Genomic DNA, 23731 nt, shown 5'->3' on the forward strand with positions numbered 1-23731 from the left:
CCGTGTTAGCCAAGATGGTCTCGATCTCCTGACCTCGTGATCCGCCCGTCTCGGCCTCCCAAAGTGCTAGGATTACAGGCGTGAGCCACCACGCCCGGCCTATTTCTTTTTAAAAATTTCATTTTTATTATTTCATTGTAATTTTAATTTATTGTCATAGACAAATATGAATTGAGAACTGAGATAATATTACACTAGAGTTTATATGAACATTTATGAAGAATACATTAAATATAGCTCTGATCTTCAACAAGCCAGACAAGGCAGATCAGACAGGCAGTCAGAGACTATACAAATACATACGTATTTTATACAGATCACATATTAGCATATGTATATGAAAACAGGGAAGTTTGAATATGTAAAAATATGAACCATGGGCTGTGGTAGCTCTGTGGTAGCACTTCTGTGTTGCAAAAGTGAAGTTCAGAAATGTTGGTTAAGAAATCAGGAACCTCCACCTCCTGGGTTCAAGTGATTCTCCTACCTCAGCCTCCCAAGTAGCTGAGATTACAGGTGCCCGCCACCACACCCAGCTAATTTTTTGTATTTTTAGTAGAGGTGGGGTTTCACCATGTTGGCCAGGCTGGTCTCGAACTCCTGACCTCAGGTGATCCACGCACCTTGGCCTCCCAAAGTGCTGGGATTACAGGCCTGAGCCACTGCGCCCGGCAGCAATAGAATTTTTAAAAAATCTCTTAACTGTGGTCTCACTTGATAAAAATTCATTTTGTCTAGCTTAGGGTATTAGAGTGATGAAAAGACTGTACTTTATTAATTAACAACCTCTATGGTCTGATAGGAATGTTTATATAACGTTTAAAGGGATGTTTATTAAAGAGTTGAAAAAAATATTGTAATGAGGTATATTTATTTTCCTAAATGTAATACTGTTTTTCTTTTGCAGAGTGTTTTGCTACTTTGGGAACAGTTTGAAGATATCAGTCATCATAGCTACCATTCACACCACAACTTAGCAGGGATCCTCCTAATTGTTCTAAGAATTTGCCTAGCATTGTCATTAGGCTGTGGACTCTATCAGATCATCACAGTGGAGAGAAGTACACTCAAAAGGGAGTTCTACATCACATTTGCCAAAGTATGGGTTTGGAAAGAAAATGGTTTATTCTGATTATCCACTTGGTTCTGGTTTCTTTGGGAAGTTAATAAACAACTACATGCTAACTTTTATTAAACTTCTGGGCTGGGCACAGTGGCTCACTCCTATAATCCCAGTGCTTTGGAAGGCCGAGACAGACAGATCGCTTGAGCCCCCAAGTTGGAAACCAGCCTGGGCAACATAGACCCCATCTCTACAAAAAATTAAAATTAGCCAGGCTTTGTGGCGAGCACCTGTTGTCTCAGCTACTTGAGAGGCTGAGATGGGAGGATTGCTTGAGCCTGTGCATTGAAGGCTTCAGTGAGCCAAGATTGGGCCACTGCACTCCAGCCTGGGTGACAGGGCGAGACCTTCTTTTTAAAAAAAAACAAACAAACTTCTGTTATGTGACAGACACTACCATAAGTTCTTTATGTGGTTCAACTCATTTAACCTTAGCAACTTATGTGATGTAGGTATTATCCCTATTTTATAAGACCTGTGAGACAGTATTTTCCATATACTCTTTGCAGGTCAGTTTTGCCTGGTTCATAGTTTCATCAATAGGGATTTTACATTTTTTTCTGTAATACCAGAATTTTAAATTTTTAAAATCAAATATGGTTTGGATTTCTCAACAGTTATTAATTGACTATAAACTGTTATTCTCAGAGTTATGCAGTGTTTTATAACAGTTAGGAGCTATCCTTCAGCATAAGCAGCTGGAGCCAGGAGGCTGAGTCCATGTGTTTCAGCCAGCCTCACTCCATCCACATGAGATCGTGTCACTTTATTCCTTCTTTCTTGACCTTCTTGTGCTAGTGAGATCTAAAAGCAAATTCAGTTTTTTTCTATACAGGAGAAGGGTTAGAGCAGTAACATTATAGAACCTTCCCTCCCTAGAAGGTTTCATTTTTCTGTCAGATTGAGAGAATCCATACCCCTTCATTTTAGCCCTGCGAACCAGCATTCTGATCAGACTGATTCTGTTCAGGCAGCCCACCTTGTCCAGAGTTATTGGCCATTATTCTGAGGCAGCTATGGAAGGAGAGCCAGATTCCTGCTTTATTCCTAGTGTTGAGCATTGCAAAGCTGCTGCTGCTGCAGCCCTAAGAACCAACTTCAGGCTTCTGAGCGCAAGACAAGAAGATGTCATCCTGCCTTTGAGTTTTTCACAGGGACAGTAGTGCTTATTGTTTGATAAGTTAATATGTATTTGAGGTGTTTAGGCATTAAGTTTTCTTATTTTGCTTTTTTCGTTGTTGTTTTTGAGACGGTGTCTCGCTCTATCGCCCAGGCTGGAGTGCAGTGGCGTGATCTCGGCTCACTGCAAGCTCCGCCTCCCGGGTTCATGCCATTCTCCTGCCTCAGCCTCCCGAGTAACTCGCGCCCACGCCCGGCTAAGTTTTTGTATTTTTAGTAGAGACGGGGTTTCACCGTGTTAGCCAGGATGCTCTCGACCTCCTGACCTTGTGATATGCCCGCCTTGGCCTCCCAAAGTGCTGGGATTACAGGCGTGAGCCACCGCACCCAGCCTTTCTTTTTTAAGATGGAGTTTCGCTCTTGTCCAGGCTGGAGTGCAGTGGTGCGATCTTGGCTCACTGCAACTTCCACCTCCCGGGGTCAAGCGATTCTCCTGTTTCAGTCTCTGGCATGTGCCACCACACCTGGCTAATTTCTGTATTTTCAGTAGAGATGGGGTTTCTCCATGTTGGTCAGGCTGTTCTGGAACTCCCGACCTCAGGTGATCCGCCCGCCTCGGCCTCCCAAAATGTTGGGATTACAGGCATGAGCCACCGCGCCTGGCCTCTTGTTTTGCTTTATGCTTAAAGCAGTGCAAAATTTAAAGTATTTTATGTTTTAATTTAACTTTCTAAATAGGATCAAACATCTAAAAGTATTTAAGGAGTAGCAAAAAGTTATTCTCACCTCCTCACACAATTGCTATTAGTTCTTAATTTATCCTTCTGGAGTTTTAAGTATATATGCCTATATATATTTCCTTTCATTTTTATACAAATAGTAACATACTAAACATTTTTCTATATCTTGTTTTTTTCTCCCTATATCTTTAATGTACCAAACATTTCAACAGCTATTTATTAACTTATTTTTTATTTCAAATTTAATTTTGGAAAAGAGAATACATTACTAGGTTCAAGGAAGAATAGAAAAATATTTGAAAAGTAAAAACAGTTACCCATTCTTACCTGCCCAGTTCCCCCTCCTCTGTTCTAACCCTCAAACAGGTAACGACTATTAATGTTTTTTGTGTATTTTTACAGGATTTCTTTGTGTATCAGCATGCAAATATGAATGTACATTCTTTTTTCTTTTTACAGAAATATTACACATTTGTGCCTTGCTTTTGTCACTTAATAATTTGTTACTTATGTTAATAATTTGTAGTGTATCAAAATGTGTATGCAACAGATTTATAAACATAAGATTATAAATACTCCAAAAATACTCATTTGGTTAGAAACAAAATATTAATGTCACAGCAACAGTAAATTTATTTCTACATTTTATTGCAGGCTGTACTCTAAAGGCCTGTTGAGGTTAATCAGAACCTAAAAATGCTAGTAACATTTTTTTGTCTGGTACATTCTGAAAAAAAACTACACAGTTCTACTTATTTCACTTTTTCATTTGTTTCAGGGCTGTATCTTGTGGTTTTTATGCCATCCAGTTCTTGCATGCATTTCTGTCATTTTTAGCGACTACCAAAGAGACAAGGTAAGAAATATACATGATCAAAGTAGTTTTCTTAATGAAAATATTGTCTTAATTGGGAGAATATTTAAATAGGAGGGACCTATTTATTTTTTAAGACATTTTCTGGGTTATTTAAAACTTTGAAACAAAATAGTAAACCAATAAGCAGATAAATTTGAAGTTTAAAATATTTTTAAAATATTTATAAGCAAAATGGTGGAAATAGCTTTTCTTGATTGTACTACAATAGATAATTTTAAAATAGAAATTTTGTTTTATAAATTCGAGAATTTATAATACATCTTTTAAAAAATGATTAAAATTTTTCTTACATAATAGCAAAAATCAAGATTTGTAAAAATCAGTCTAGTTATTTAACAGACTACAAACCAGAGTGCCATGCTCAAGTATGATGCATTTTGATTGTGTTGATACCTACCTTCTTAGGTGAATGGCTCCATCATTTCAAAATAGAGGTCTGCCAGGAGCCCTTTACAAGCAATGCAGTATGTGCCTGAATGCACAAATGTTTATTGAGCCTGAGGTATTTACAAAGGGTGAATAGATAGGACAGTAGTCTACAAAAATAGAGAAGCAACTTGAGAATTTTTGAAAGGGCTTTTAGAGTACTCTTTAAAGTTCAGGTAGGAGCGTGCTTTATTCCTGTTACTAAATTAGCTAGGAACCTGATTTTTCTTATTTACTGAAACTCTTGTCTGTAGTGCATACCCTTAGGAGAGAATGGTTTAGCAAGTTACTCTTTTGTGCCTTACTTTGTCATCTACAAAATAACTGTTAAAGGGATTTTTATCCTTAAACAATTAGAGTTCTGAGCATTAGTCAGAAAATTTTTTTGATAAAATGTACCTATGGTAAAGATGAAAGAGTATTGTATTTATATAAAAAGCATATATAGATTCATAATAAATTGAATATTATTTCTCTATTTCTGCATGTAGTAAAAGCATTCCTTTCCTTTTCTTTTCAGGTTATTACAATAGGTGTTATCCTTTGCCAGTCTGTTTCCATGGTTATTCTCTACAGACTCTTTCTGTCTCACAGTCTATACTGGGAAGTTTCTTCACTTTCTTCAGTAACACTACCACTGACCATATCATCTGGACACAAAAGTCGCCCTCATTTCTGATACTTGATTTTTGTTGAGAGGAAAAGTGAATTGGTTAAAAGAGTGCAATAAGGATCCAAATACAGTGACTTTTTTTTCATACATTTAGTATGAAAACTTGAACAGCGAAAGCAGAGCATGTTATTTATATAACTGCATTTAAGCAGTACCAAGACTGAAAAAAAAGGTAATAAATGAAATGTTTTGAAATATACTTAAACAACAAACTTTGAAGAAAGTGTTGTTATAAAATTATTGAAGCGATTTCTATGTGGAAATAAATGTGAAAAATAACTATGATATTTTGGTAAAATATTCACCACTTATAATGCCTCATCTTAATAGCTAACTCAGGTTTAATAGTCTTATAAAAAGTAATCAGTTAAATGATTACTTGCTTATAAATATCTAAACTAGTCCAGTTATGAAATCAGTGTAATACATTGATTTTTAAAACTGCTGCTTTTTATGCTTTAAGGAAAATGTATTTCATATTTGAGTTTAAAGGAATTGAAATTACTTCAGGAAATGAATATAAAATAGGTTCACAGTTAAATGAATAAGCTTTTGTTTATTTGTGGGTGGAGTTATTCTCCAATTTTTTCTGCCATTTTTGGCTCTAGTTCAGGTTTTAGCTTGATTAGCAAAGGTTTTTGACAAACAGTTTATGAAAAAATAAAACTTAAATACATTACACGGGTTGTAAGGACAAAGGATTTTAAAATCTGAGCACTTAGGTGAAGGGACAAGCAGGTTTATGTGTTTAAACAGAAAGAAGGGAAAAGGTACTATGTGATATGGTACTGAAATTTTGATCCCAATAGAATTCATTTCTCTTACGTTGAATCCCCAATCATAATTAAGCCGTATACACAGATTAAATTAACAGAAGCATTTCACATAAATGTTGGTTTCAGTCATCAACTACCCATGAATTCCTGCCCAAGGATACTTAATCAGGATTAAATTTTCTATGAATAATTGAAAAACAAAACACTCACTGGATTTGTTATAATCCGTGTTGGCACTGGATTCTAAGTAGTTGCCATCTTGAATCCTTTGTAATAAAGCCATACTTTTGTGTGTGTGTGTGATGCCCCAGTATTGAGTACGCTAGCTAAAAAATATCAAGTGCCTGATTAAAGAATTGCTAAATGGTTGTCAATACTCACTGTATAAAATGAGTATTCCCATTAATAGTCACTGATTGGAAATTATTCTGTTGCTGTTTGTCAAGCTGTTCAGGCCTTTTCCTTTTTACTTCTGGCTTATTTTTAAAATATTTTTTATCTATTTACTGTGTGTTTAAGCAAGAAACAGTGCACTGATCTGGTAGTTAAATTTTTTAATTAAATAGTTAAAATAATGTAGTGCAACTTAAAAATATCTATGGCTTTGTTTTTGTTTTTCTTTTGTACCTAGTCTCATTGGAAATGACTAGTATTCTGCCTCATTTTCAGGGCAGAATATGTGTTTGTGACCCAAAATGACAAAGTTACCAAGTTCAACCTGCTCATTAAATCATCTCTCTATTAGTTCTTTGTAAATCACTTAGTACATTAGAGCTACAGGTTAAGACTAGAAAGTCTGAGTTATGTTTTAGGTATACATGATCGTCTGAGTGGTCATAACCTTTTCTTTTATCATGTCTCGCTAATAACCCCAGCTATTGTCTGTTGTGTTCAGCTGAGATGCAAAAAAGAAATTAAGCAAAAAAGAAAAAGGTGAAGACTTTTCATGAATTTTGTGAACTTGCCAAAAGGGGAAGGGAAAAATCTTTGTGTTACTTCACTCAAAGAACATAAGTAACTGCAATTAACATATATGAAATTTATTACTCTGCTTGCATTTATGAAACTAACCAGTTTTTTAAACTTTAATTCTTAAATTTATGGTTGGAAATGCTGATAATTTATTTTGTTATTTAAGAGCTGTTGTTAAGTGGAGGAAAGTAGTTGTTAATAAATGTATAAAACTGTTCTTGACTAGTAATCAGGGACAAAATTTATAGTTCATAAGTCATGACACAGTATTCCCTCTTTTTCTGAATGTTTACATAGAGATTCATCACTGCAGATTACAGAAAGTTAAGTGTATACTACAAACTCTAATTAAAGATAAAAATCTTTTCTACTTTTCTTTGTCAGATAATGCTTTTTTATGTGTTTTTACATTTTTTGAAAGAAGATAAATGGTTCATCCGGAGCTTTATTAAGAAGCATTTCTTCTCTTCCCTTAAAAAATAGATGCTTATTTTTATTGACGTGTGTATAATAAGATGGGTGCCTACTGTGATGCATTTTACCAGGCATTTTACCTTCATTATTACTCATCTCTATTGTGATAACCAGGCTCCCATTTAACTGAGTATAAGAGAGAATAAATGATTTCTCTAAGGTCATGAAACTATTTAGTTTTTCCACTTTACCTTCATGATTTAAGGAACACGTATTAGCTGTGTTTTAGTGAGAATGAATTGCTATCCATCATAATTTTTGCTGTTGATTTGAACATTAAAACTGGAATTGTGCTAAAATCAGAACATGCGCTTGAATATCTGTAAGACCTCAGCACACTTCAGTATTTGAACCTGGCTTTTAACCAGACAGTATTACTAGCAGGAGAGTTAATCTAGGCAGAAGAGCTTGCTTCAGGGTAATTATTTATTATCTCCAGTAAAGTCACATCTGATGAACATAGGAGATACACAAATCTGAGATCATCTCTAAAATAATGAGACTAGAACCTATCTATCAACATGAACATGGGCTCCTTCAGCATGTTTCTTCTAGGACACTGCACGTTCTTTGGAAATTGGAAATTTGGAATTATCTGTGAAACATTTTCTTAAATAGCTTCTGTGGTATCAAATCATTGAGGTTGTTTTTTGTTTGTTTTGAGAATTGATATGATTGTTAGAAGTAGCCAGATATGAAGAGGTAATACTGTTTTTTATTCCAACATGTATTTGTGAATTGAGACTAAAATAATGAGATTGGTTTTCCTCTGTGATCTGAAAGTAGTGTGGTAGAAGCACTGTAGCTTGATTTCTTGCAATAGCTCTCTATGTAATATTACCATGTCCACACTTGGGCAGCCTTCTGCACAGCTCCAGGGGCATCATATGTGTTGTGCTGTAGGAGTGCCATGGAGCCTGGAGGTGAGGAAAGAAGTGGTCCTGCCCACTAGGGCCATTCTCTACAGTGTAGCCAAAACAATCTCTTAAGAATGGAAATCATCTGGATGATGAGCATACAGAAATTCTTTGTGCTAATCTTGTAATTTTTTTGTAAGTTTGAAATTATTTCAAAAAGTTTAAAAATCATATAAATCAGATCAAACTACTACTTCCCTGACAAAAACCCTCCATGTGCCTCTCATTGCACTTAGGAAAAGAAGTCCTCGCTCATTACTATGTTCTGCAAGGCCATATGATCTGGTTATCTCTTAATTTGTACCACTCTCTCACACACATATCCCAGCCTCATTGTCCTTCATCAAAAAAAGATCTAGCTTATATCACAGCCTCAGATACTTGGCACTAGCCATCTTCTCTGCCTGGGACATTCTCTTCCAAATCTTAGCATGGTTGGAAGGCTGAATCCTCATCCTTCAGGTTCTCAGCTCAGATGTCTTTTAGAGAACTCACCATCTGTGGTGGATTTATATGGTGCAGTTCAGTCAACCTGGAGATAGGTTCTGCAGAATTCTCTTCCATGCATAATTTCAGGACAATGTAGGCCATAAGAAATGTTTGATACAAGATATAGAAGGCAGAAGTAAAGTAGCAGCCAGATCTGCATTCTTTTTGTAAGAGGAAGGGCCAGACAAGGCACAAGGCACAAGGCACTGTTGCAGCTTATCCACATTATTGCTTATCTGTTGGCTTCTCTTGGCCTGTGAGACAACAGCCAGGCCCACAGGAACACCAGTTCCTGCCGGAATGGCTCCTTCAGCTTCTCTGGCTCCTGGGCCAGGTGTGCGTTTTACTCTGACAAAGGGTGCCAGCTTCTTCTGGACAACTCCATCATTCACACTGGAGGATTAGAGGCAGTGAGAGACCTGTATGGCTTCCAGTCCATCCTCACAAGTTCCACTCAGTTCCCACAGGTTCTACTCATCCTAGCAAGTTCCTTGCTTCCCCCATTTCCCATGTCTTCCCTTTCCAACTGCCAGACACAAAAGAAACCGCCTCCTATAATCCCTATAATAAGTCCCTTATTTTGAATATTAAGATATGTGTATGTGTATTAGATCCTAGTGGTTCTTTTCTGATCAGACCCTGATTAACCATACCATCCTATCTAATGCTATTCCCCCATCCTAGTTCTATCATATTATCCCTTTTTTTGTTTGTTGTACTTAGCTGGTTTATCTTTGTTATCTCTCAAATTAGAATATAAATTTTAAGTGAGTTTGTCTCTATTGTTCATTGCTGTATGCCTAATACTAGGACACTCCCTGGTGCATACTAGATGCTCAAAAATATTTTTGAGTGAATGAAGGCAATGCTGAAAAAGTTCCAAATCTGTACTTAACAGTGTAGTATTAATTATGTAATAGAAGTACCCGTAGTGACTTCAATAATACCTTGCCTATTCTTTGTTCAATTGCATGGAACTTGGTAGTGTGTAAAAATCTTGACTAGTCAAGTAGTTGTCATAAAACATCAATTACGAGAGGATTTCTCAAATTCTCACAGAGGCAGTTTCTCTTTATTTTATGTAGTCCTGTAATAGGACCATGTGTCTGGTTTCTGGCCTGCCACAACCAGAAGCACCAATTTAAAAGAGAAGTTTCTAGTCAGCTAGAGGAGGGAATGTTGACAGTAGTCAGAAGCAGCTGGGAAAAGATAGGAAAACTAGAAATGACAATAACACTCAAATTGCAGCAGCCTGGGGTCATTTAGTGTAGGTGAAAGCAGCCCTGTGTTGTGTATCTCAGTAGACTCTTAAGAGATTTGTTGTTCAGTGTATTCATGACAGTGACTGATAGTAATCAAGAAAATATTAAGTTATAAGTTATGTTCAGTAGCCTCAAAGAAGTATGCGAAAACCTTCTAATGTTTTCTTCTTGTTAAACAGGTAATATATGCACATTGTACAAAAATCAGAAAGTTGAAAAAGGTGGGGAAAAGAAGTCCTTCTCTCACTCATTTCCCTTCCCTGAATCCAAACTCTGTTACCAGTTATCTTTCTAGAAATGGCCCCATGCACATATAAACATATATGAAACACAAATTATAGCATAACATACAGACTTTTGCACATTCAGCAATTTATTCTGTAGCCTTACCTAGAATTGTCCCATTTTTTTCACCAATTGCATAGAACTCCATTATATGGATGTATTTTGATTTTTTCAAAGAATCAGTTCTGTTACTGCACGTTGTTGGTTTTCAGTCTTGCTAATATGGACAAGGCTGAAATTAAGACAGTAATCAAGAATTTGCCAAGACTTCCTTCCCTCCTCCCAAAATGCCTCCACTCCAGGTTCCAGGTCTAGATCCTTGGGATTTTCTAGGTGATGGAAGTATCTTTGTTATTCATAGTGAGCTCTGATAGTTACGCTAACAAGATGACTCAAATAGGGGCTAGCCACACCAGAAGACCAACCATTGGATTAGAGGGTTGGAGTTTTGAGTCATATGATATTAGCCCAACCTCTGAGGTGGAGAGAGGGGTTAGAGATGGAGTTCAGCTTTATATAGAGATTGAGTCAATTAATCATGCCTGTCATGAAACCTCGAGAGAAACTCTGGTCAGTGATGCTCAAGTGAACTTCCCTGGTTGGCAATACTCTGGTGTGTTCTAGGAGGGTGACATGTCCCTGAGGACACAGAAACTTTGTGTTTGGGATCCTCTTACACCTTGCTCTATGTATGTCTTCTTTTGGCTGTTCTGATTTGTATCCTTTTGCTATAATAAGCTGTAATAGTACACATAGCACTTTGCTGAGTTCTGTGAGTTGTTCTATTTAATTATAGAACCTGAAGGTATTGTGGGGACCCCTGAACTTGCAGCCAGTTGGTCAGAAGTAAGGATGGTCCTGGGAATGCCCAAAGTTGCTAGTTTCTGAAGTGAGGGCAGTCATATGGAGGACTGGGCCTTTAATCTGTGAAGTTTGGCTTAACTTCAGGCAGTTGGTGTCAGAAGCCATTGCAAATATCCTGATTATCCGTGCAAAACAAAAACACTTAACAGAAAATTATGTTGTACTCTCTGTACGGATAATTTTCGGTTAAGTGTTTTTGTTTTCCATGGATTGTACTAGATATCAATCTGATAAATAACTTTTATTCATTATAGTTTTAATTTGCATTTCTCTTATTAATTTTTGTTTTAAAACCATTTTCTTTCCAGTTCTACGATCTGTTAACATATTTTTCTAACACTTTTCTATTGGGTTGGTTGTCTTTTTCTTATTGATTTGTTAAAACTCTTTATAACAGAAATTGGTCATTTGTGATATGAGTCTGAACTGTGTTTCTCAATTTGTGATTTTTCTCTTTACTTTTTTAATGGTATCTTTTTCTTGTAGTTTTTTTAATGCAGGTGGAATTATCAGTCTTTCATTTTTTTCTTCTGTGTTCTACCTGTTTCACAGGTAGAAAAGCCTTAGCTCTTTGAGATTATGTTTAAATGCCCTGTATTTTCATCTAGTGGTTTTATGGTTTTATTTTGTATGTTTTTTTCATCCACCTGGAATTTATTTTGCTGTTAAAATATGAATTAGAGATCCAACTTAATTTTTTTCAGATGGTTGTTGACTTATTGCAACATATGTTATATAATCCATCTTTACTGATTCGTTGCTAATTGGTTTCTGGACTTTTAAGACTATCTGATGAACTGTTGATCTGGTACCACACTGTTTCAATTATTGTAGTCTTAAAATTGCTGTACGCTTTGGTAGGGATAATTTTCTGTTAAGTGTTTTTGTTTTTTATAATTTTCCAATTAGTCTTGCTCATTTTTTATATTAACTTTGAAATCAATTTTTCTGATTTTCAAAAGAAAAAAATCCTGTTTAGTATTCTTAGTGGGATGAATTAAATTTCCATAGCAATTTAGGGAAATTTGACTTTCTTAACGTGTTGAGTGTTAAACCCATAGGTGGTAGCATGCCATTGACTCCTCAGCTAAGCATATTATCAACTGTCGGAAACTAGGTTTTCCCATAGTGATCCAAGAAACTAGTACGAAATGCCTTTCTGATTTTTTAAAACTTGTATACATATATAGTACATATTATATATACTTATATATTAAGTAATCAGAAGTATGTGTTTCTCAATCACCTTTTAAAGACTTCTTTATATAGCTCTTGTACATTTCTTGATATGAATATGTTAATGTTTTCTTCCATTATGTTGCATATGGCTTTTGTTTTCTGCATGAAAACTATTGATTTCTGTATTCTAATTTTGTTCCCAGTCACCTAACTGAATTCTTCTAACAGTTGTAATAAATTTCTGGTTGGCTCTCTTGTGTTTTCTAGGTAAACAACCGTATTGTCTGCAAATAATCATTATTTTTGTCTTTTCTATTCCATTTTTTACCTCTAATTGTTGCTCCTTCAACTTAAAAATGAAAACTCCAAAGCAAGCAAAAACAAGGAAATAATAAAGAGCAGGTATCAATGAATTTGATTATGGAAAAACTATAGAGAAAAATTAACAAAACCAAAAGCTCATTCTTTGAAAAGATTAGTAAAAGTTACAAGCCTCTAGCAAGACTGACAAAAGAAAAAAGACACAAATTACTAATATCAGGAATAAAAGGAGATACCAGACTGCAGACATTAACGGAACAGTAAGAAAATAGTACAAACAAACAAAAAAAGACATTCTCTACTAACATAAATATGGCAATTTAGATGAAATAACCAATTCTCTGAAGACTATATGTCAAGAACTATAAAAGGTCTGAGATTTTACATACTTACAAGCTAACCTGTTACAGCAAGCACCATGAGCTTCATGTTGGTTTACCTTGGTTAAACATATATCTGAAGTTTATGGAGGCAATACAGGCAGGACTACATGAATATTCCACATGCAGTGGATTTGTGTTGCACTGAAGGAACACTGAACCTAGACAGTTTATCTCCTTTATAACTGGCTCTTTGTCAAGGGGGAAACATTTCCTCATCCTGCTCACTATATACACAACCTTGAGACATGGCCTAGATAAAGAGTAGTTAGAGCCTCGTGTTCTTGGTCTCCCCATTAGGAACATGCAGGGATGCAAAAGGATGGTGGACTGCCTCTCCCAACATCGCAAACTACCAAAACCCACTCAAGAAATAAATATCCAAAATAGTCCTATAACTATCAAAGGAATTGAATTCTTATTTAAACAACTTTTGAAATAGAAATCTCTAGTCCCAGATGGTTTCATGGGTAAATTCCACCAAACAGTTAAAGAAATAACACTGATTCTACACAATCTATTCCAGAAAAATAGAAGAGGTGGGAGAGAAAGGTGCAAAGGCAAGTTTGTGAAGAAAGGAATGCTTTTGATGCTTTTGCAACAAATGATGTTGAAACTAATGGACATCCATATGCAAAATAAATGAACCTCAACCTAATTCTCTCACCTTGTATTAGTGTGTTTTCACACTGCTGATAAAGATACCCGAGACTGGGTAATTTATAATGAAAAAGAGGGGTGTGTGTGTGTGTGTGTGTGTGTGTGTGTGTGTGTGTGTATGTGTTTGAGATGGATTCTTGCTCTGTCGCCCAGGCTAGAGTGCAATGCCATGATCTTGGGTCACTGCAACCTCCGCCTCCCGGGTTCAAGTGATTCTCCTGCCTCAGGCTCCCAAGTAGCTGGGACTACAGGCCAGTGCCACCATGCCCAACTAATTTTTGTATTTTTAGTAGAGATAGGGTTTCACCATGTTGGCCAGGTTAGTCTCGATCTCTTGACTTCGTGATCTGCCCGCCTTGGCCTCCCAAAGTGCTGGGATTACAGGCATTAGCCACTGTGCCTGGCCAGTGAAAAAGAGGTTTAACGGACAGTTCCATGTGGCTGGGGAGGCCTCACGATCATGGCGGAAGGCAAAAGGCATGTCTTACATGGCAGCAGATGGGAGAATGAGAGCAAAGTGAAAGGGGATTCCCCTTATAAAACCATCAGCTCTTGTGAGACCTATTCACTACCAGGAGGATAGTATAAGGGAAACCACCCCATGATTCAGTTATCTCCCACTGGGTCCCTCCCACAACGTGGGAATTATGGGAGCTACAATTCAAGATGAGATTTTGGTGGGGACACAGCCAAATCATATCACACCTCATACAAATATTAAAATGAATCATAGATCTAAATGTGAAACATAAAACTAGAAAACTTTTAGAACACAGGAGAAAATCTTTATGATGAGGTTATGCAAAGAATTCTTAGACACCTAAAACATAATCCACAGAAGATAAAAAATGGCAAATTTGATTTCAAAATGAAAAACTTTTGTTCTGCAAAAGACACTGTCAAGAGAATGAATAGACAGGCAATAGTCTGGGAGAATATTTGTAAATACGATAAAGTTTAATAAAGGATTCCATATAAAGAATGTATTAAAAACTCTTAAAACTCTACAGTGAGAAAACAACCCAATTAAAAAATGAGCCAAAATCTTGAACAGACATTTCACCAAAGAATAAATATACAGCTAGCAAATTAACACATGAGAAGATGTTCACTATAATTAGTCATTAGGGAAATGCAAATTAAAAGGTTGGAGAGATACTACTACACATCTATTAAAATAGCTAAAATAAAAATACTGAAATTACCAAGTCCTGGAAAGGATGTGGAGCAGCTGGAACTCTCCTACATTGCTTGTGGGAATGCAAAATAGGAGAGCCATTCTGAAAAACAGTTTTGCAGTTTCTTATAAAGTTAAATTACCAGATGACCCAGCAATTCCACTCCTTGGTATTAACCCTAGATAAATGAATGGCTCATACAAAAACCTGTGCATACTGTTTATAGCAGCTCCATTCATAATTATAAAAAACTGTTAACGACCCAGATGTCCTGAATTGATAAAGTATGATGTATCCCTACAAAGGAATATTATTAGTAATAAAAGGAAACTTGATTCACACAACTTGTATGAGAATCAAAGGCCTTATGTTGGATGAAAGAAGCTAGTCTTAAAAAGTTACGTGTTATTGTATGATTCGACTTAGATGGCATTCTCATATAGACAAAGCTACAGTAATGGGGAAAACATCAGTGGTTGCCAGGAGTTACAGGTGAGGACAGGGTATGATTACAAAGGGGTAACACCAAGGAGTTTTGAGGGAGGTGATGGAACTCTTCTTTATCTTGACTGTGTAGTGGTTATCTCAGTCTAGATGTATGTTAAAATTCAAAGAATTGTATATTAAAGAAGTCAATTTTACTGTATCATGATTTTTTAAATTGTACTTTAAGTTCTAGGGTACATGTGCACAGTGTGTGGGTTTGTTACATATGTGTACATGTGCCATGTTGGTGTGCTGCACCCATTAAGTCATCATTTACATTAGATATATCTCCTAATGCTATCCCTCTCCCCTCCCCCTACCTCACGACAGGTCTCGGTGTGTGATGTTCCCCTTTCTGTGTCCAAGTGTTCTCATTGTTCAATTTCCACCTATGAGTGAGAACATGTGGTGTTTGGTTTTCTGTCCTTGAGACAGTTTGCTGAGAATGATGGTTTCCAGCTTCATCCATGTCCCTATGAAGGACACAAACTCATCCTTTTTTATGGCTGCATAGTATTCTGTGGTGTACATGTGCCACATTTTCTTAATCCAATCTATCATTGATGGACATTTGGGTTGGTTCCAAGTCTTTGCTATTGTGAATAGTGCCGTAATAAACATATGTGTGCATGTGTCTTTATATCAGCATGATTTATAATCCTTTGGGCATATACCCAGTAATGGGATGGCTGGGTCAAATGGTATTTCTAGTTCTAGATCCTTGAGGAATCGCCACACTGTCTTCCACAATGGTTGAACTAGTTTACAGTCCCACCAACAGTGTAAAAGTGTTCCTATTTCTCCACATCCTCTCCAGCACCTGTTGTTTCCTGACTTTTTAATGATCACCATTCTAAATGGTGTGAGATGGAGTCTCATTGTGGTTTTGATTTGCATTTCTCTGATGGCCAGTGATGATGAGCATTTTTTCATGTGGCTTTTCGCTGCATAAATGTCTTCTTTTGAGAAGTGTCTGTTCATATCCTTTGCCCACTTTTTGATGGGGTTGTTTTATTTTTTCTTGTAAATTTGTTTAAGTTCTTTGTAGATTCTGGATATTAGTCCTTTGTCAGATGGTAGCTTGCAAAAATGTTCTCCCATTCTATAGGTTGCCTGTTCACTCTGATGGTAGTTTCTTTTGCTCTCAGAAGCTCTTTAATTTAATTAGATCCCATTTGTCAATTTTAGCTTTTGTTGCCATTGCTTTTGGTGTTTTAGACATGAAGTCCTTGCCCATGCCTATGTCCTGAATGGTATTGCCTAGGTTTTCTTTTAGGGTTTTTATGGTTTTAGGTCTTACATTTAAGTCTTTAATCCATCTTGAATTAATTTTTGTATAAGGTGTAAGGAAGGGATCCAGTTTCAGCTTTCTACATATGGCTAGCCAGTTTTCCCAGCACCATTTATTAAATAGGGAATCCTTTCCCCATTTCTTGTTTTTGTCAGGTTTGTCAAAGATCAGATGGTTGTAGATGTGTGGTATTATTTCTGAGGCCTCTGTTCTGTTCCATTGGTCTATATCTCTGTTTTGGTACCAGTACCATGCTGCTTTGGTTACTGTAGCCTTGTAGTATAGTTTGAAGTCAGGTAGCATGATGCCTCCAGCTTTGTTCTTTTGGCTTAGGATTGTCTTGGCATTGTGGGCTCTTTTTTGGTTCCATATGAACTTTAAAGTAGTTTTTTCCAGTTCTGTGAAGAAAGTCATTGGTAGCTTGATGGGGATGGCATTGAATCTATAAATTACCTTGGGCAGTATGGCCATTTTCCCAATATTGATTCTTCCTATCCATGAACATGGAATATTCTTCCATTTGTTTGTGTCCTCTTTGATTTTGTTGAGCAGTGGTTTGTAGTTCTCCTTGAAGAGGTCCTTCACATCCCTTGTAAGTTGGATTCCTAGATATTTTATTCTCTTTGAAGCAATTGTGAATGGGAGTTCACTCATGATTTTTTTAAATAAAATAAAAAATGAATGTTGTTTAATGCATTTTCATCATCCAAGAATATGATGATATAATTATTCTCTTTTGTTCTATCAACATGGTGAGCAGCAGTAATAGATTTCCTGATGTAGAACCATCATTCAATACATTTTGGAAAGTTTTATCATCCCAAACTGATGAGATTTTTTTAAAAAAACGGCCAGACACGCTGGCTCTCACCTGTAATCCTAGCACTTTGGGAGGCCGAGGTGGGTGGATCACTTGATGTCAGGGGTTCAAAACCAGCCTGGCCAACATGGTGAAACCCCGTCTCTACTAAAAATACAAAAATTAGCTGGGCATGGTGGCATGTGGCTGTAATTCCAGTTACTGGGGAGGCTGAGGCAGGAAAATCACTCGAACCCAGGAGGCAGAGGTTGCAGTGAGCCGTGATCATGCCACTGCACTCCCGCCTGGGTGGCAGAGCAAGACTCCATTTCAAAAAAAAAAAAAAAAAATCCGGGTACTTAATACAGTATAAACTCTAGCAGTATGAAGAATGAGAACATTCAGATTCACTCTTGAGTCATATCTGTTTGCTTTGTAAGGTCTATTTAAAATCAGCTGTTTTTTTGTTTGTTTGTTTGTTTGTTTTTGAGACAGTCTTGCTCGGTTGCCCAGGCTGGAGTGCAGCGGCACAATCTCAGCTCACTGCAACTTCTGCCTCCCGGGTTCAAGCAATTCTCCTGCTTCAGCCTCCCGAGTAGCTGGGATTATAGGCTCCCGCCACCACGCCCTGCTAATTTTTGTAGTTTTAGTAGAGACGGGGTTTCACCATGTTGGCCAGGCTGGTCTCAAATTCTCGACCTCAAGTGATCCACCCACCTCAGCCTCCCGAAGTGCTGGGATTACAGGCGTGAGCCACCACACCTGGCAAGTTGTACTGTTTGAATTTTTGCTTTATACATCACTTATATTTCAGATTTATTGCCACTAGGTGCTGTAAAATATGGCTGGTTAGGTATAAAAGATGTTGAAACCTTTCACAATTAGAAGGTATTATGATATACTGGAAAAGAGCATGGCCTTTGTGGCAAGACAGACCTGAATTCAAATCTTGGCTGTGCCATTTTTCAACAATTTTCTTATTTGTAATCTGTTTCAGAGCAAACAGTCATTCTTTTAGTACAGGAAAAGGTCCTACAAGATAGAGTGAGAAGTGGCCAGATCTGAGAGATGAGTTCTGATATTAGGAGCTCATGGAATTGTTGTAAAGATTATGTATGGTGCTTGTTCCCACTCAGTGCAATGCTCATTGTTTATAGACCTGAAGGTTTTGTGTAAAATTTTCAGCGAGCCTGATGTTCTTCCTAATCTGTCTGTTCGTGGAGATAATATTTAAATGTGCATGAGATGAAATGTTTGTTTTAAATAATCATACATATGTGGTTAGAACAGAAAGTTAGGTGTGTTTGGGATATGTTCAAGATTCTATCTAATTCACACATGACTGCATTCCAACTTACTCCCACACAAAATAAACTTTTAAATCTCTTGCCTAGCCTGTGAGCCTTATAGATCTTTCAGAAGATTAGTTTTTAAGACTCACTCAGAAGTCAATGTTTGTAAAGGGCTTTTTTTTTTTTTTTTTTGGCGAGGGGGCCAGGGTAAGTAAGAGACGGATTGTTTCAGTGCAAAGTGGTTTCTTTCTGGGTACACCACAAATTGATCTAACTTATGTTCCTCGTCAAATTAGTAGACTATGTTTTATTTCATTTTGTAAAGACAGCAGCTTTTGTGGAAATAAATGATACCTGGTAGTTGTTAAATTTTAATATTTCCAAACTAACAAGGCTTTTAAATCCCTGTGAATTCTATCTTTGATTGTTCTTCAAAGAATGTAGAGTGGTTCATAGAGTTAACCTGAGAATTCAAGATGGAAAACATTCCTGGCAGAGGAAGGTTGGGTTTTAAACACATAGCAAAAATTACAGATTATGGCTTCTATCTAGATTTTAAGGTCATAGGTCTTTCACCTTTTAAAATATGAATTCCCTTCCAGAGAGCAACATTTCCTGCCAGCTCTTCAGCTTCCAGGAACCCCTCTCTCAGATCCAGCCACTCCTCACTCTATCCAGTGAGAACTCTTCAGTGTGCTAAAAGAATCACCGTTTGCTCCAAACCAGATGTTTCCCTCCAGGGCTCTGCTTTAAGTCGGTAAGGCAATATTTCCTGCCCTTTGTCTTCTCCGTATTTTTCATACTTCTCCTCTTTATCATAATGTTGTTTTAGTTTTTCTGATTCTTGATGATACACCACTGTCAGCTCAAGCTTATGCTGAATTTCAACAGCTGTGACATGTCTAAACTGCATTATCTTGAAAGCATTGGCTCTAGTGAAAACTAGAAAGGAGCCAAATTAATAAAACAAAACATTTCAAAGGGTTCCTATGGATACATCCTGAAACTAGGAAGTACATACTGAGTTGAGTTGACTCACTCAGCCTGTAATAGCCTCTTCTACACTGCTGCAGCATTTGTGTACACACTGTATAATACATGCTTCAGGAGAATTGGAGCATCTGATGATTGCAATCACATCACTAAAGGTGCACCTTTTTGCCTATGAAATCCATTCTTAAATGGGTTATTGTGTTTGAAGTGATTTATTACAATCTTTAGAGATAAAATATAAATACCATACTAGCGGTGTGGAAACCAAGGTACAAAATGATATGTTTTATGTAGAGGAGTAATCAGAAAATAATGAGTATGCATTCTAATAAGGGTAAAGTCACTAGAGCAGATTGAAAAGACTTCCTTTTATTGCAAGTTGAACCTGTGCAAAGCTGGACTCAGGCAGTAATAACATGATGCTACGTTCCTTTGCCTCTGGTTTTATGAGATCTTTATGTGTCCAGTGTGACTTTCTTCTTTATATATTCATGTTTTAGTTTTAATATATCTGCCTTGAGTTTGATTTTTTTTTTTTTAAGGAGCTTCTGGGCAGGAATGTAAACACTACTGTACAGCCTCTGGGTTATAAGTGGTGGGGGCGGAGGTGGTGGCGGAGGAGGAGTCAGAAAAGGAGGAATAGATTCTGAAGTGAAGATCAGCTTATTTTTTATTTGAAAAGGAAATGCTTTTTATCTCCTTATATATAAAATGACTTTTTTCTGGGTTATTGGCGTATGCTTGGCCTTTTCTGTTAGTTCTTCATCTTTTTCTTTACACTTGCTAAGAACTGTGCCTACAATGCATATTGAAAATATTTTTCCTGCTTTGTGATTTGCTTTTCAGTTTTTTATATGATTGTTTTGGCATACAGAAATTTAAAGCTTTCATATAATCAAGTATGTGAATATTTTCCTCTGGGGTTCCTGCGTTTGGTTTTCTTCAGTACCCAAGATTCCATCTTCACTGGCATCTGTATACACTAATGCCATGGCTTCAATTGTTACAATCAATCTTTAATCTACTTGGAATTTATTTTTATATAAAACAATAGTTCTTATCCAGGCTATGCATTAGAATCACATGAGAAAAAAAATATTCATGCCTAGATTCCATCCCAGACTAATTTGTCGAGAATCTCTGAGGGTGGGGTGTGGTCACTGTATTGTTTCTGAATTTCTGCAAGTGACTTGAGATGTACAACCAGACTCAAGAACCGCTGTGTAAAGGGTCAGGTAGGGATCCAACATTTTCTTTTTCCAAATTGTTCCAATCCACCCTGCAAAGACATTTTTGAAGAATGCTGATGTACAAATTGCCATGATAAAATAAATGTTAAGTTAAAAAAAAATGAAAACTTCATATATGCCAATACTCTCCAATTCCAACTTTGTGCTACTATATATAGTATTATATAAGAACTGAAAAAATGCAACCAAATCTTGATGATTATCTCAGGGTGGTGGAATTTAGATTTTCTTATTTATCCTTTTCTTCATTTTCCAAATACTCTACAAAGATCATGTTTTACTCTTTGTAATAAGAAAAATTGTAAAAGAATTTTAATATTTAAAAATCAAAGATTATCATCTATTTATTTATTTATTTTGAGATGGAGTTTTGCTCTTGTTGCCCAAGCTGGAGTGCAATGGTGGAATCTCAGCTCACTACAACCTCCGCCTCCCAGGTTCAAGTGATTCTCCTGCCTCAGCCTCCCAAGTAGCTGGTATTATTACACGCATGCACCACCACACTTGGCTAACTTTTTATTTTTAATAGAGACAGGGTTTCACCATGTTGGTCAGGCTGGCCCTGAACTCCTGACCTCAGGTGATCTGCCCACCTCAGCCTCCCAAAGTACTGGGATTACAGGTGTGAGCCACCGCGCCTGGCCTATTTTTATTTTTTTATTTTTTTTTTCTTTTTTTTTTTTTAATTTATTTATTTTATTGATCATTCTTGGGTGTTTCTCACAGAGGGGGATTTGGCAGGGTCATAGGACAATAGTGGAGGGAGGGTCAGCAGATAAACAAGTGAACAAAGGTCTCTGGTTTTCCTATGCAGAGGACCCTGCCTTCCGTAGTGTTTGTGTCCCTGGGTACTTGAGATTAGGGAGTGGTGATGACTCTTAACGAGCATGCTGCCTTCAAGCATCTGTTTAACAAAGCACAACTTGCACCACCCTTAATCCATTTAACCCTGAGTGGACACAGCACATGTTTCAGAGAGCACAGAGTTGGGGGTAAGGTCACCGATCAACAGGATCTTATTTTTTCTTTTCTAGTCATTTTTTTACAAGTACATAGAAGAGTACTTTGACAGCCCTAGCATCTTCCCTAAGTGCTAGAGTGCAGCAAGGGGATGTGAAACATTTTATCCTAAACATTTGACTATTTTGATCAGATCAGAGTGGCAATTCTTAAAATCTTAGACCTGGGCTGGGTGCAGTGGCTCATGCCTGTAATCCCAGTACTTTGGGAGGCTGAGGCGGGCAGATTACGAGGTTAGGAGTTCGAGACCAGCCTGGCCAATATGGTGGAACTCCATCTCTACTAAAAATAGAAAAATTAGCCAGGAGTGGTGGCGTGCGCCTGTAGTACCAGCTACTCAGGAGGCTGAGGCAGAAGAATCTCTTGAACCCAGGAGGCAGAGGTTGCAGTGAGCCAAGATCACACCACTGCAGTCTAGCCTGGATGGCAGAGTGAGACTCTGTCTCAAAAAAAAAAAAGAAAAAAAATCTTAGATCTGAAAAGGAGTCTTAGAGGTTCTATTAAAATAATCCCCTTATTTTACTGACCAGGAATCTAAAGCCTCCAGGGATAAAAATTTGCTGAAAACACGTGGTCACATAGAAGCAGAACCAAGACCAGAACAGGCAAAACTGATCTATGGTGATAGAAATAAGAGCAGTGAGAGCTGATTGGAAGGGGACACAAGAGAACTTTCTGGGGTGCTAGAAATATTCTTATTTTGACTGAATATTGGTTACATGGATATATACACTTATCAAAATTCACCAAAATGTACACTTAAGATGCATACATTTTACTCTATGTAAATTTTACCTAAAAATATTTTTAAAGATGCCATTGTAATCACAGCTATGAAGGGAGCTAACAAAGTTGTTCCACATAAGATGGGGACATAACTAACTAGGCACAAGGCATAGAAGCAAAATTCATATTGGACTTAAAATCCAATGACTAAGTTATAGAGTAGATTTTACTCTACAAGACCTGAATATGTTAAATGGAAGCATTACATGGAAGAACTGGAAATGTATTATTTTGTTTTACTTAGTCTAGCTAGGCTAAACCCAGTGGAATATTAGATTAAATTGGATTTTAATATTTTGAGAGGACTATTGAAGAGAGTAGAAGAAAATTAGCTAAAACCATGTAAAGTAGATCCTATGAGGAAATGTAAAACGACAGATAGTTACAAGGATTAAAGAAAAGGCTGAGGGGACTTCTTAAAAACAAAAATGTAAATGAGGCTGGGAGAGGTGGCGCACACCTGCAGTCCCAGTACTTTGGAAGGCTGGGGTGGGAGGATCGCTTGAGCCCAGGAGTTCAAGACCGGACTGGCAACATAGTGAGACTCCATCTCTACAAGTATATATATACACACTCATAGACTAGTATAGTCTATACTAGTATACACTAGTGATATACTGTATCACTAGTCTATAACTTAGTTATTGGATTTTAAGTCCAATATGAATTTTGCTTCTCTGCCTTGTGCCTAGTTAGTTATGCCCCCATCTTATGTGGAACAACTTTGTTTGTCAGCTCCCTTCATAGCTGTGATTACAATGCCATCTTTAAAAAAATATTTTTGGGTAAAGTTTACATAGAGTAAAATGCATGGATCTTAAGTATACATCTTGGTGAATTCTGATAGAAGTATACATCCATGTAACCAACATCATATATATATCTGGGCATGGTGGTAAGCGCCTGGGTTCCAGCTACTCAGGAGGCTGAGGTGGGAGGATCACTTGAGCCCAGGAGTTAGAGCTGCTGTGAGCTATGATATCACCCTACTGCACTCCAGCCTGAGCAACAGAGCAAGACCATGATTCTATTTTTTTTTTTAAGTAAATGAAGGGGAAGTGTGTGATATGGAGGACATAGCTCTTTTATATTTCACAGA

The 23731-nt window shown here is 37.0% G+C and overlaps 1 protein-coding gene across 2 annotated transcripts in view; it reads left to right on the plus strand.

Moving 5' to 3' along the window:
• GPR180 (G protein-coupled receptor 180) overlaps positions 1–23731 on the plus strand; it is a 52676-nt gene that overhangs the window by 20701 nt on the left and 8244 nt on the right. Inside the window, exons 7-10 of one of the 2 annotated variants that reach the window (XR_673894.4) lie at positions 908–1099; positions 3761–3838; positions 4806–5130; positions 19186–19340. Coding sequence is in view for 1 of the 2 variants with exons in the window: in XM_522698.8 (XP_522698.2) it covers positions 908–1099; positions 3761–3838; positions 4806–4964 (429 nt within the window). In the remaining variant the exon portion in view is untranslated. Of the gene's footprint in view, positions 1–907; positions 1100–3760; positions 3839–4805; positions 7077–19185; positions 19341–23731 lie in introns of those variants that run through there. The other variant, XM_522698.8, reaches the window with a different exon arrangement.

Source organism: Pan troglodytes, chromosome 14, assembly GCF_028858775.2.
Source record: "Pan troglodytes isolate AG18354 chromosome 14, NHGRI_mPanTro3-v2.0_pri, whole genome shotgun sequence".
Lineage (NCBI taxonomy): Eukaryota > Metazoa > Chordata > Mammalia > Primates > Hominidae > Pan > Pan troglodytes.